The sequence below is a fragment of the Gekko japonicus genome, unplaced genomic scaffold, assembly GCF_001447785.1.
Source record: "Gekko japonicus isolate JY-2015 unplaced genomic scaffold, Gekko_japonicus_V1.1 scaffold1133, whole genome shotgun sequence".
NCBI classification, from domain to species: Eukaryota; Metazoa; Chordata; class Lepidosauria; order Squamata; family Gekkonidae; genus Gekko; species Gekko japonicus.
This window is the reverse complement of record NW_015162514.1, coordinates 249,668-263,448: the sequence shown is the minus strand read 5'-3', so window position 1 is coordinate 263,448 and position 13,781 is coordinate 249,668. Positions and strand designations below refer to the sequence as shown.

Sequence of the window (13,781 nt, the reverse complement as noted above, 5' to 3'; positions counted from 1 at the left end):
CGCTGCCTCGGCTGAAGGCCTGGCGGGAGAGCTCCGTCTTACAGGCCCTGCGGAATTGAAGAAGATCCCGCAGGGCCCTAATCTCGACTGGGAGCATCTGCCACCAGGCAGGGGCCAGGGCAGAAAAGGCCCCGGCCCTGGTTGAGGCAAGACGGACGTCCTTTGGGCCGGGGACAACCAGCCCTGGGTTGAGAAATACCTGGAGATTTAGGGGGTAGAGCATGGGGAGGGGGGATTTGGGGAGCAGAGGGACCTCTACAGAGTAAAATGCCATGAAGTCCACCCTCCAAAGTAGCCATTTTCTCCAGGGGAGCCGATCTTGATCATCTGGAGAGCAGTTATAAAAGCACGAGATCTCCAGGCGCCCCCTGGAGGCTGGCAACGCCAGGCGGAGGTAATGTTAACTGTCCTTAACAGGCTTCCTCCTGGCCTCCTTTGACAAGATCCACAGTCGCTCCTAAGCTGTCCGTGGTTTCAAAGTGGGGCTTCCTCACTCCGCGCTCCTCCCCGTGACACAAAGTAGGGCAGATGGTATCGAGAGGGGAAATGGCGAATGGACGATACACAACGGAAGGGGATTGGTGCCGATTTCCTGGATTAACACGAGCCACTTAATTCAGCCTGTCTGGTTGTAGACTTTGGGTTGATTCCGTGTGGAGTTTTGGTGTATTTTGTAGTCTGACGATGTCGTGCTGTGAGCGCAGGGCTACCCTTTTCAGAAGGGCTCCGAGGCTAATAAAGTTAATCTTAGTTGAAATTTGGCCCCACCAAAAGCCCCTACTTCTGTCTTCCCCTCAAGCCCTCTTGGGTGACATTAATCTGTGACTACTTTCCTAGCTGCAGTGGCTCAAGTGGTTAAGACGCTGAACTGCAGGCTGTGGAAGGTCGGTAGTTTAGCAGTTCGAGACCCGAGTGTGCAGCATGATGGAGTGAGCTCCCATCTCTAGTTCCAGCTCCTGCCAACCTAGCAGTTTGAAAGCAAGACATTGCAAATAGATAAATAGGTACCACTTCGGTGGGAAGGTAACGGCGTTCCGTGCGCCTTGGTGTTTAGTCATGCCAGCCACATGACCACGGAAACGTCTTCGGACAGCGCTGGCTCTTCGGCTTTGAAACGGAGATGAGCACCGCAACCCTAGAGTCGGATTCGACTGGCTTTCGAGCAAGGGAACCTTTACCTTTACCTTTTACTTTCCTATCAAGGGATGGTAGGAGATAATTGTTCCCTCGGGGGCTTGTGGAAAAGGCTTCACGATAGACAACCGCTCTGAAAATTTCAGTGTTTGTTTTCCTCCGCCTTCCATCACTTGCTGTTTGAGCAACCTTCTTTTTAACCTTTTTCTTTTCAATCCTGCCATTCCTCGAAGTAACCGAAGGTGGTGGTCATGGTCTTCCCTCTCACCTCACCCCTATTTTATTCTCCCCCTTTTATTTAACATATGGAGCAGAGGTCCATGAGTGCCTATTAGCCACAAGATGAAACACTCTGTTTGGGGCAGTGATGCTCTGAATTTTTGGTGCTTTGAGGGGGCAACAGTGGGTGGGCTTCTGGAATTCTGGCCCCACTGGTGGACTCCCTGATGCGACCTGGGTTTTGGCCACTGTGTGACACAGAGGGTGCGTTCAGACTCGCCGTTTCAGCTGGCATAAACTGTACTGGTTGGAACCGGTGCAGTTTATGCCGGCTGAAACGCGATCACACTCACCTCCATTCTGCGGAGCCCATCCCTGTATGCCTGCTCACACGCAGCGGGTGTCGGCGTTTTTAAAAAACAACAACTCAGTTTGAGCATGTGCATAGGCAGCCATCCACATGCTCAAAACACCCCGTATAACATTTAAACTTTAAAGGTAAGGACTTACCTTTAATGTTTAAAGACCAAACTGGCCTCCCTGAAGTCCCGGACTCCTCCAAAACGTTACACTAAGGACCTCTCGCTTTACAACAAAATACACCCAAAAAAAAAAAGGAAGAGGAGGGGAAGGAAGAAGAAGGGGCAGATGGTAAAACGAAGAAGGGGAGGGGGGACCCAAAGCGATGGTCAGCCAAGGGTCTTCCTCCAGATACCGCAGCGGTTGCTGCTACAGCCCTCTGCACAAGCACGCAGGCGAACAGCAAGGAAAGCAGCCTGCTGTGGAAGATTCAGGAACCATACCAAACGCTGGGCTCTCCCTTCTCTCTCTGCCCAGCGCTTGTAATCCAGTACCGCCGAGGCAGCGAGAGCTGGGCAGGTGTGGCCCCCCCCCTCCGCTGGCCTTCCGCGGCACACCAGAGTTCATGCAGCGATCAAGCCGCGTTTAGGCTTTCCTGGGCTCAGAGCACCCTCTTTCTGTCGTCGGCGCCACGACTTCCTTGTGCAGTTCTTCATCGCTTCGGCCTTCCTTCTTCCTTCTCTTCCAGGAAATGACGCTTTGGGGAGACCGCCCGGCTGAGCACCATTTTTTTAAAAAAACAAACAAACAAATGCCAGGGCAAAGCTTCGCCCAAGCGCACATCGCCTACCTTTAAAAAAATATGGCGGGGGGGGGAAATCGGAAGCCTCTGGCTTCTGAATGGAAGTGGCTCTGCAACGTTGGAGAGCGATCAGACGGGGGAGTACAGCGATTACAACCGTTGTACTCAGGATACCACCACTTGGGGACCTCGTGGCAGAATACAACGGTGTAAAGCTGTTTACAACGGTTAGGGACGGAAGGCAGATGTTCGCTGTGTGAACCCTGGTAAGTACACTGTTTGCAACCGGCACCTATTCCGTTGTAAATGCCCCGTCTGAATGCACCCAGAGTGTTGGACTGGATGGGCCACTGGCCTGATCCAACATGGCTTCTCTTATGTTCTCACAACAACCCTGTGAAGTAGGGTAGGCTGAAAGCTCTCCCCCCCCCCCAATGCTTCTACTCCTTGCTAGCTTTGTATTCTTCTTCATTACCTGTGGACAGAGTGGGGGGAGAGAGGAACCTAAATGTTTGTGTGTGGGGGGGTGTTACTTCATAGCGCGTTTTGTGGGGGATTTTTATTTCCCCTCACTAACAATACTTGCACTGTTGGTACACTAGATGGCACCTCTCACCGCACATCGGCAAGGACAGCCAAAATTTTGTTGTGCGGCTTTCGAGCCCAGCCTGATTTGCAGAGCTTGGAGTTGCTCCTTTCTTTGCCTGTCCCCCGAATTGTCAGCTGTTCGAATTCACCCTGCCGCTGCAGGGGAGCTGTAGATTTCAGTGCACAGGCCTGGAGACCCCACTCTGTCTCCTTTCCCCCCAAACACCCCACAGTCCTTGTGTAAGGAATTCAGCCATTGAAGTCGAAGGGGAAAGGCATCTGCTGAGGGCATCTTCTGGCCTCCCTCGAAGTTTTTTTTTTGCCCAAGTAGAGGCTGATGGAGAAAGGAGGAGGTTGTGGCTTCTCAGCCGCAGCCACAGTGCCTGTGTCTTTCCCCCCCACAAGCTCTTGGACCAGCCCGTTAAGTGTCCTGCGGACAGAGCCAGGAAGTTATTGGCGATTTCAAGGCGGAAGCGAAGCCTGTCGATGTTGCCGAGCGACAACTGAGAAGGGAAGGGGAGGCTTTGACAGTTGCTAGGCAACCGCTGTCAGCTTCTTTCCCGCTTGGCGCAAAGCAGCCCGGCTGCCAGGTTTTTGGCCTGAGGGCTGAAACTCCAGTCCTTCCCGTGAAGATGTTCATGTGCCAGCAAACGAAGGGGGGGGTAGGGTTGGCCCAACTGAGAGCAAGCTCGATCCCAACGGCAGTGCCAGCTCCTCATGGCCTCCTCTGAGGCGAAGAACTGCCGGCCTTGTGTGCCGAGCAGAATGGTCTGGTGTGCCGTAGTTTGAGGCCTGGTTGCATTCTCCCAGGGGAGAACCGTTTTCCCTGCTCTTCATATCTCGTACCTTACCAAGCTGAGCGTAGCTCGTTTAGCTTTCGAAATGCTCGATAACACACGCAAATGCACGTTTCTGATTTTTGCAGTCCCAAGTAGGTGGCTTTTAAAAAGCCCGTGCACCCAACTGCCAGGCTGCTTTGGGTTCAGCAGTCCAAAACTCTTCAAAACAGGATCCCGAGTTTCCCTTTACCCATTCTGATGCTGTTCCCTCTGTTGCCGCTGGCCTCCAGAAGCCATCTACAGGGATTCTCCAGTGACATCGCAAGCCCCGGATCTGACCTGACCTGACCTGCCCGGAAGGGGATCCAAATGCGGCTTCCTGTTAAAAGATCACAGGATTCTTTGAGTGTGCGGTGCCCCAGATCGGTGGAACTTAATCTCCTGTGCTTTGCGGGAAGCAGTTAGCGCAAGAGAAGGAAAACCGAGCCCCCGATAGGCTTTCCGAGTCCCTAGAGGGGCTGTAAGTTTACCCTGACTCAGATGCCTGGCTTGAGATCTGGAGCAACGGCGTGATTTGAAGGATCATGGATCCCAACCGTATTCCACCTCTCACGCGAGGTAGTCAGGGTGGGATGTGTGCAGGTCACCACTTCTTTCTCCTCACGCCAGCCTTGTAAGGTAGGCTAGGCTGAGACGCAAGTGTAGGCCATCCAAATGAGCCTCATGGTTGATGGGATTTGAACCCAAGCCTTCCCCAGTACTTTATCCCAACGTTACCCCTGCTTAAGTACTTGCCATCTTTGTGACTGAGGCAGAAACGTAGGTGGTAGGAGTGGAAGAAGGCCGAAGCCCCTTGTTGTCCTCTTTGACCCTTCAACAGATGTTGAAACTCTTTATTTTCCTTTCAAATGAAAACTGAAAGACTCGAGGCCAAATCCTGCCAAGTACCCTGCTGATAGAAGACTTGTCACCATCCGCTGCCGCTGAATAGTTGTTTTGAAATATTTCTACCCTGCCTTTCTTTTAAAAGAAAAATGAGGCTAATGGAGCGCCGTCAGGAAAAAAGATGTGTATTGTTTATGGAAGGCCCAGCGGCAGCCAAATTTCAGTTTTTAAAAATCTAGATCAGCTCTTCCGCTGGCCGCAAGATGCTTGGAAGAACAAAAACTGCCTTGCGGGCTCTGTGAGAGCAAAAGCAGAGACGGTAGCCTGTGCATATCTGAAGGCGTTCCTCCCCATACGACAGGGCGTAGTGGCAGAGGAAGCTCAGGCTTGCCATGAGGGGGAGAGAGCCCCCCCAGAGCACGGGCAAGAGGAGACGCCCTGAACTATCACGCGGGTCCATACTTATCTGCGGTCGTGTGATTGTTCACAGCCGTTTCTTCATTTTAGTTGCCGATTTAGTCCTGAGAAGAGTTTCAAATGGGAAGCGTCTCAAACGAGAGGCGGAGGAATAAATTGGTTAGCCGGACTGTCAAATTTGAGCCTGGCTTTATCCCAACGGACTGTCAAATTTGAGCCAGGCAGTCTTCAAAGAGCATAAGAGGAGCCATGTTGGATCAGGCCAGTGGCCCATCCAGTCCAACACTCTGTCACACAGGGGCCAAAACCCAGGGGCCATTAGGAGGTCCACCAGCAGGGCCAGAACTCCAGAAGCCCTCCCACTGTGGCCCCCCGAGTACTAAGAACACAGAGCATCACTTCCCCAGACATAAAAACATAACGGAAGCCACGCTGGACCAGGCCAATGGCCCATCCAGTCCAACACACCTTGTCACACGGTGGCCGAAAGCCAGGTGCCATCAGGAGGTCCACCAGCAGGGCCAGAACTCCATAAGCCCCCCCACTGTTGACCCCCCCCCCAGCACCAAGAACACAGAGCATCACTTGCCCCAGACAGAGTCTTCCATCTATCCCTTGTGGCTAATAGCCACTGATGGACCTCTGCTCCAGATGTTCATCCAATCCCAGCTTGTGAAGGGAGACTGGGGAAAGCAGCAGGCCTGACATCTGTCCTCTGGGGTTAAGTTGTGAAATCAGCAGGATTTATTTAAGAGCTCCTTGGGGGAAGAGAAATGGTCTCTGGTGTACACAGGAATAAGAAGCCAAGTCTCCTTCACCATCTCCGACCTCTTCCTCTACCACTGGTAGTTCTTCAGTGCTAATATGAAAGGGGCTGTGAAAGCCTTGAGGGGGCCGCACCCCCAGCTGTTACTTGGTACCTGTTTGACATCCCAGTTTATTTGTAGTCTTTCTAGCCGAGACTCAAGGCGGATTACGGGACAGAAAATGGTGCAATCGGACAGCACAAGGCAACCAGTGAACAAGGCAGTAGAACTAGAAGTGCAGATTTAAGGAATAGAAAGGCCCTTTCATTCTCAACTAGTAGATTCAGAAGGGGAGGGTCCCTTGGAGGTCCCCTAGTCCAGCCCCTTGTCGCGTGCAAGAAACGCAAAGGTAGAGTATCTCTTTCAGGGGGCTGTCCGGCCTCCTTTTTGAAGATCTTGCGTTGTGGGCGAGCCTGTGACGGTCCTGTTGTGCTCAGCTGCTCCTGACGTTCCACCAGAATCTGTCCTCTTAGACCGCGGGGAAGCTGTGCCCCTTCAGACTGGCAGGCCTCAGCTCCGCCCCCTCCCTCCGGGATGCCCCTTCGGCCACTTGAAGAGCAGACTCATGCCTCCCGTCGGTCTTCTCCAGGCGAAACATACACGACTCCCTTCAACCTTTCCAGTTTGGTGTTGTGGTTAAGTGCACAGACTCTAATCAGGGAGAACTGGGTTTGATTCCCCACTCCTCCACTTGCACCTGCTGGGTGACCTTGGGCAAGCCATAGTTCTGACAAGAGCTGTTCTTGAAAAAGAGCAGTTTCTGTCAGAGCTCTCTCAGCCCCACCTACCTCACAGGGTGTCTGTTATGGGGAGGGGAAGGAAATTGTAAGCCACTCTGAGACTCCTTTAGGTAGTGTAGGGCGGGGGTATAAATCCAATCTCTTCTTCTTCTCATAGGGGCCCATCTTCCAGCCTGCTCACCATCTCAGTTTGCCCTCCTCTGAGCCAGTCAGCCTATGCTCCTCTTTAGATCAGGGGTGTCGAACTCATTTGTTTTGAGGGCCGGATCTGACATAAATGAGACCTTGTTGGGCCGGGCCACGTGTGTCATAAAATGTAACGCCAGGTAGTGGAGATATGAACTTTACAAAGGACACAAACACAAAGGTTGGTTTTTTTTTTTTTAGTTAAAATAAAAACATGCTTAAAACATTAGCTCTGTAAGCCGCGAACCTACTTTTGATTTATTGACATTCGCCATAGAAATCTCACGCTCAGGGTTCTGAGTCTAGGACCCAGGTTAAAACACGAAATGGCGGCGTGATTAAGAGAGTCTGGCGAAGCAAGCCATGATGCAGCAGCAGCAGCAGAACTGGAAGCAGGAGGTGGCCAGTTCCACTGCGGGCCTGATGGAAGCCCTCCGGGGGGCCTGATCCGGCCCCTGGGCCGCATGTTTGACACCCCTGTCTTAAAGTCTGGCATCCAGAACTGGACCTGTGACTCCAGGTGGCTCTCAGTCTGCTGACACCCAGACACAGGTGCCCAGCAGCACTTGATGGTCCAGAGCGGCAGAAGTTGTGGCACTGCTCACTTCAAGGTCGCAAGCAGAGGCTGGGAGTGTAGTTGAGCTGGGGGGTGACCAGCAGGATCCCGGAACCAAAAGAACGGGGTTGGGGGACATCCTCATGCAGAGGACCAAGCGTGGAACCTGGCGTTTTCTAAGACCCCAGTGGACTGGATTAGCTCCAGGGGTGTGGAGGGCAAAATCAGCTGACTAGGCTCGCGTGGCACCCTGGGTCGTCGCCTTGAACCCCACAAAATCTACTGGGGCTCTAGAGATGTAAAATTTCTGGAAATTTTGAAGCTCGGGAAAAAACCCCGGGTTTTTTCCGTTGTTTTTTTCCGGAAAAAACGGAAATTTTTGGAAAAATTGAAAAAAATGCTACATTAGCCTTTCTTTTGTCTTTTCTAGTTTGAAAGTCATTCTGTTACTTTAGGAACATAAAATATGACTATGGACATTTTTACCTGGCATGAAATTATCACAACTAGCATATTAAAAATATAGTGTATCCAAACAATTATTACAGAATGCCCACCCACATGCAAAAACAAAACTGAAACTTATTTTCTTCTGACAATCGCACCTCCTAAAGGAAGAAATGCATCTTGTTCTTGCATTGGAGAGTTCAGTTTGTAACCTAGGACTTGCTTGTCCTCAGTGCACAGAAATTACATCAATCTGATACCATATATATATATATTTTAGAAATGATTTGGAAAATATTTGAACACCTGGTCTTAAAATATTTTATTCATCACGTTAAAATAAAACGTTCCATAATCAATTTTTTTCTTTTCTTTTTTCAATTTTTCCGAATTTTTCTGGTTTTTTTCCAGGCCTTCACATCTCTACGGGGCTCACAGCGGCTGTTGGGAGCCGGTCGAACCCAGTCTCTCTGTCCGCCACAGATTTGTTGCAAGGGTTGCTGTAGTGATTTCCGTGAAGCTCTTTGCATGTGCAATTGTTATTTCGGTTAAGCCATACTCATGGGTTTTAATTGTGTATACTGTGGATCTCGTACACTTCTATCCTGCCCAGTGACTGGCCCATCCACAGCTTTCATGGGAGAGCCCGGATTTGAACCCGGGTCTCCCAGATCCTCGTCCGACACACTTTACCACTCCACCGCGCCAACTCTCAACCACCTTGTGAGAAATCAGCATTCCTTTCCTTTCTTTTTCCTTCGACAGGTGGCTGGCTTGACGCTCCTGGCAGTTGGCATTTACAGTGCAAAGAACGCCACCGCAGTCGCCGGGCGATACATCGAAGCTCGCTTGGGCAAGCCGTCCTTGGTGAGGGAGACTTCCCGCATCAGCCTGCTGGAGGCGCTCAAGCATCCCGTGAAGGTAAGTGGACCTTTTCGGACGGCCCGGCCTGGCCTCAACCCAAAGTGGTCTGCTTGTTTGGTTTCCCTTTCTCCCAGCCTTTAACCTCCATTCCCAGAACCTTGCAGTGGGGCACTGTTAACCTATGAGTTTTCTTAAAGATCCTTAAAGGGAACTTTGGGAAGTATTGGCTGTTCCTGCTCGCCCCACCGCAATGGCTACTCGCCCCGGGTGAGTAGGCAAACGGCAGAAGTTATCGCTCATGGGAGGACATGCATTAATAGCCTGCCTTTAATCTAATACCGAAATAACATCACAATACTGAAGCCCATCAAACCCATAAGTAAAGGTAAAGGTTTCCCTTGCTCGAAAGCCAGTCAAACCCGACTCTAGGGGGCGGTGCTCATCTCTGTTTCCAAGCCGAAGAGCCAGCGTTGTCCAAAGACGTTCCCATGATCCCGTGGCCAGCATGACTAGACGCCGAGGCGCACAGAACACTGTTACCTTCCCACCAAAGCGGTACCTGTTTATCTACTTGCAATTTCTTGCTTTCGAACTGCTGGGTTGGCAGGAGCTGGGGCCAGAGACGGGTGCTCACTCCGTCATGTGGCACTCGGGGCTTGAACTGCTGACCTCCTGACCTCCTGGTCTGCAGTTCAGCATCTTAACCACTGAGCCACCGCAGCCCCCTATCAAAGCCGTAGGCAGTGTCAAAAGATCCCATCCCAAATCCTGCCATTTCAGAAGACTCGTTGCCTTGATATAAATGTTTCAACCCCCATTTTCAGCAGCGCCACATGTCTACTTGACACAGGAATGAATACACCGCTGTTAACACGACAGCTCTTCTCTTTTCTTCCTAGGTGGGCAAGCGGCTGGCCAGTAAGCCCCAAGATGCTCTTGAAGGAGTGGTTCTCAGCGTAAGTAATAACAGATGTTAACATTTCAGTGCACTTTGGAAGCAGTGCTGTTACAACAACCTTGTAAACTAAAAAAACCCCGAAAGCATCATATGGCTTTGTGTGTGGAATAGCCAGGAGATCCCCGGAGGGATTGTTTGGCTGCCGAAGCTGTCGTTCTTATTTGGCACCACTAGGTGGCGAGCTATGCTTATTTTTAGGCTTGAGAGTGCTGTGACTTGCCTAAGATCACCCAGCTAGCTTCAAGCGGGGAATTGAACCCGGTTCTCCAGATTAGAGGCCGTTAACCATGACACCATACTGACTCTCTAACAACCTTGTAAGGTGGATCAGGGGGGTGTTCTGTAGCCAACCGTACCAAAAAAAAAACCCTTTCTTTACAAGGTCGCCAAGTGTTGGGGTGGATCCAGCCATCCTTCGAGGAGCTTTTGTTCGGCTTTAGGAGACTTCCTCCAATTTGAATGGCTCTTCCACCAAAGGAAGTGCCACTTAGAGATGTGAAGGCCTGGGGGAAAAAAAATGGAAAAATTCGGGGAAAAACTGTTTTTTCCCGTTTTTTTCCTGAAGCCTTTTTTGTTTTTTTCAGAAAAATTGAAAAAAGAAAAGAAAAAAAATTGATTATAGAACATTTTATGTTAACATGATGAATAAAATATTTTAAGACAAGGTGTTCAAATATTTTCCAAATCATTTCTAAAAAATATGTGTGGTATCAGATTGATCTAATTTCTGTGCACTGAGGACAAGCAGGTCCTAGGTTACAAACTGAACTCTCCATTGCAAGAACAAGATGAATTTCTTCCTTTAGGAGGTGCTATTGTCTCAAGAAAAGAAAAAGGGTTCCGTTTTGTTTTTGCATGTGGGTGGGTATTCTGTTTGTAATAATGTTGGATACACTATATTTTTAAGATGCTAGTTGTGATAATTTCATGCCAAGTAAAAATGTCCATAGTCATATTTTATGTTCCTAAAGTAACAGAATGACTTTTAATCTGGAAAAGAAAAAAGAAGTACTAATGTAGCATTTTTTAAAAAAAATCTGAAATTTTCCGTTTCCTAGGGGAAAACGGGTTTTTTTCCAAGCTTCAAAATTTCCGGAAATTTTGCATCTGTAGTGCCACTTAAGTTGGCAGAAGTTTCCTTAGGCTAGAGGACGGCTTCAGACTAGGTCATTGGAGTTGTAGGTAGGGGTAAGATCTGTTTGATATTGTAACTCGACATGCAAGAAGACCTGGAAGGGAAAGGATTAAGATAATGCTGTCACTCGGGTACACTTGGCAGGTGGTCACACCCCTCTCATCCGTTAGATGTTGAGCCTCTTTGGCCCTAGCTGGCCTTCTGTTTCATCTTATATGGCACCTCTCTTCTTCTCTCTTACGTGGGCTCGGAGCTGTAGCAAGTTAACATTTATTTATTTATTTATTATATTGGATTTATATACCGCCTTCCCCAGTGGGCTCAGGGTGGTGCAACAATTAAATAATACAATTAAAACAATAATAGTTTTGAAGCTAATCTGTTCACAGTAAGTTAATTGTACCCAGGGCTATTTTTGGGCAGGAACGCACAGGCTTCCAAGTTGGCCACACCCAGCAGGAACGCATTAGCATAATAGGCCACACCCAACAGCAGGAACTCATTAGGATTGGCTGCATTAGGGGTGTGTGGCCTAACATGCAAAGGAGTTCCTGCTACAAAAAAAGCCCTGGGTTTTGACAACAAAGAAGGTAAACAGAATAACAAGCAAAAGGTGGGTGTGGCTGGATGAGCACACTTCTGGTAACATGGGGGTGTGGCCTAATATGCCAATGAGCTGTGCTGTAAGGGGTGTCAGGGGTGTGGCCTAATATGCTAATGAATTTCTGCTGTTGGGTGTGGCCTATTATGCTAATGAGTTCCTGCTGGGCTTTTTCTACAAAAGGAGCCCTGATTGTACCTACATGAATATGTCATGTAAGAGGTGCTTCTGTTTTTGTAAGTAAAATTTCTTTCCCTTGTTACCATCGGGAGTCAGATCGTCTTTGTCATTGAACAGCTTTTTTCCTTTAACCGGGAAACGTGGAGAATCAGGGATACTGTGAGAAAGCTTCTGTGCTTCCCAGAGAAATGATATTTTTTTTACATTAAACCCAATAAGATTTACCCCAGTGTTTATATAAAACAATTACAGTTTTTAATAATCACTGAGATAAATTCATGGTGGGAGGCTCTTACCAGCAGCTGTTTACCATAATAACAGGGAATGGAACCTCCAGTTTAAGGGGCAGTATACCCTCAGATTATGAGATGCTGGAAACCATCCATAGAGGAGGGCTTTTTGCTTCCTATGCTGCTTGTTGGCTTCCTGGCACTGGCCGTTGCAGGGAACAGTGCCGGACGGGACAGGCCTTTGGACTCCTTCTGTTTGTCAAGCGCTGTCCTTTCGTTTTCCAGCCCAAGCTGGAGGAGCGCGTGAGAGACATTGCCATCGCAACGCGGAACACGAGGAACAACAAGAGTTTGTACCGGAACATCCTCATGTACGGCCCTCCCGGGACCGGGAAAACTCTCTTTGCAAAGGTAACGTGATCCGATCGCGGTTCTGGGCGGGCAGGAGTCAGGCTCATGGCACAATAGCCAAGGCTCTGTGTGTTCTATGCAAATTACGCAAATGTGCACCTCTTGTTTTGCCTAACTTATTCTGTATTTTTAAAATCACCCCCCCCCCCCCCCCTCCGTTTTTTTTTTTTTACATTATTCATTCTGGTTTTGCTAAGTCGTAAAAAAATCACATTTGGTCACTTTGATGGCGTCTGAGATTCTAGCATATGGCATACCTGTGTGCTTTGAAGTATAACTGCACAGACATGAGGACTAGTGCTTTGCCTTTTTAACAACATTGAAGCTGAGATCCTCAGAAAACCCCACCGAATTCCATGCCTGCCACCACACCAAGCACTGCTACTGCGCTCCTGTAGAACTGGGGCATATGCGCAGCCCTGATTAGAGCTTGTGCATGTGACAAACGTAGCTAATACTGTCCTTGATAATCCGGTGCTCTGTCTCTGTATAAGGCAAGGTTCATGTGTTCATTAGTGCAGGGGAGAGACTGGTTCCGTGGCAGAGCCTCTGCTTGGCATGCAGAAGGTCCCAGGTTCAATCCCCAGCATCTCCTGTTTAAAAGGCCCAGGCAGTGGCTGATGTGTGAAAGACATCACCTTGCCTGAAACCCTGGAGAGCGGCTGCCAGTCTGAGTAGGCAATACTGGCTTCGATGGACCGATGGTCTGATTTAGTCCAAGGCCAGCTTCATGTGTGAGACTGAAAGTCAAAGAAGAAAGGGACGGCAAAGGATGAGATGGTTAGACAGTGTTATCGATGCAACGAGCGTGAAATTGAGCAAACTCCGGAGCACGACGGAAGACAGGAGGGCCTGGCGTGATGTGGTCCGTGGGGTCACGAAGAGTCGGACTTGACTGTGCGACTGAACAACAACAACACCTTCGTGTATGTTTAAGACCCGGGGCCTCCTGCAAGCGAAAGCCTGAAGACAGATAACCTTGCCCTGGCTGGCAAACCATTGGTCCATCCAACCCAGTATGGCGGCTCTCCAAGGCCCTGGGACTTCCATGTACCGGGCATGTGTTTTTTTTTCGCCCCCCCCCCCCCCCCCGTTATGCAAAGAAATCCTGCCGTAATCCTGAGTCCAACCGTTGCCTCATTCTAACTCGACGCTAGCTGCTCTGAGGCTCCCCCGGGTCTTTCTGAGCCGTCTCAGAGTCTTTTGACGGAACTCGAACCAAGAACCATCTGCATGCAAAGAGGGTGCTTTTCTACTGAGTTAGCGTAGCGTAAAGGCTGGAAATTGCCTTTTAGTGAGCGAGACGATTGGTCCGTCCTGCTCAACGCTACCGCCCGGTGGCCAGCAGCAGACTCCCCGGAGACCTTTTAACTGCGCACGCCAAAGATTGTATTCAGGACCTTTGGCACGCAAAGCGGGTGCTCCCCACCCCCCCCCCCCCCCCCCCCGCCCGGGGGGGGGGGTGCTTTGAGAATGCATTTAAAGTTCAAGTCCCTTTCTTTCTCTGCACTGGCTGGGGAAGGGAAGACCTATTGGGGGGGCA

At 49.8% G+C, this 13,781-nt stretch overlaps 1 protein-coding gene across 1 annotated transcript in view; it reads left to right on the top strand.

Moving 5' to 3' along the window:
- Positions 1-13,781, top strand: part of ATAD3A (ATPase family, AAA domain containing 3A) — a 59,823-nt gene that overhangs the window by 15,888 nt on the left and 30,154 nt on the right. The window contains exons 8-10 of the mRNA XM_015406192.1: positions 8,625-8,780; positions 9,623-9,679; positions 12,113-12,238. Of these exons, the coding sequence (XP_015261678.1) occupies positions 8,625-8,780; positions 9,623-9,679; positions 12,113-12,238 (339 nt within the window). The remainder of the gene's footprint in view (positions 1-8,624; positions 8,781-9,622; positions 9,680-12,112; positions 12,239-13,781) is intronic.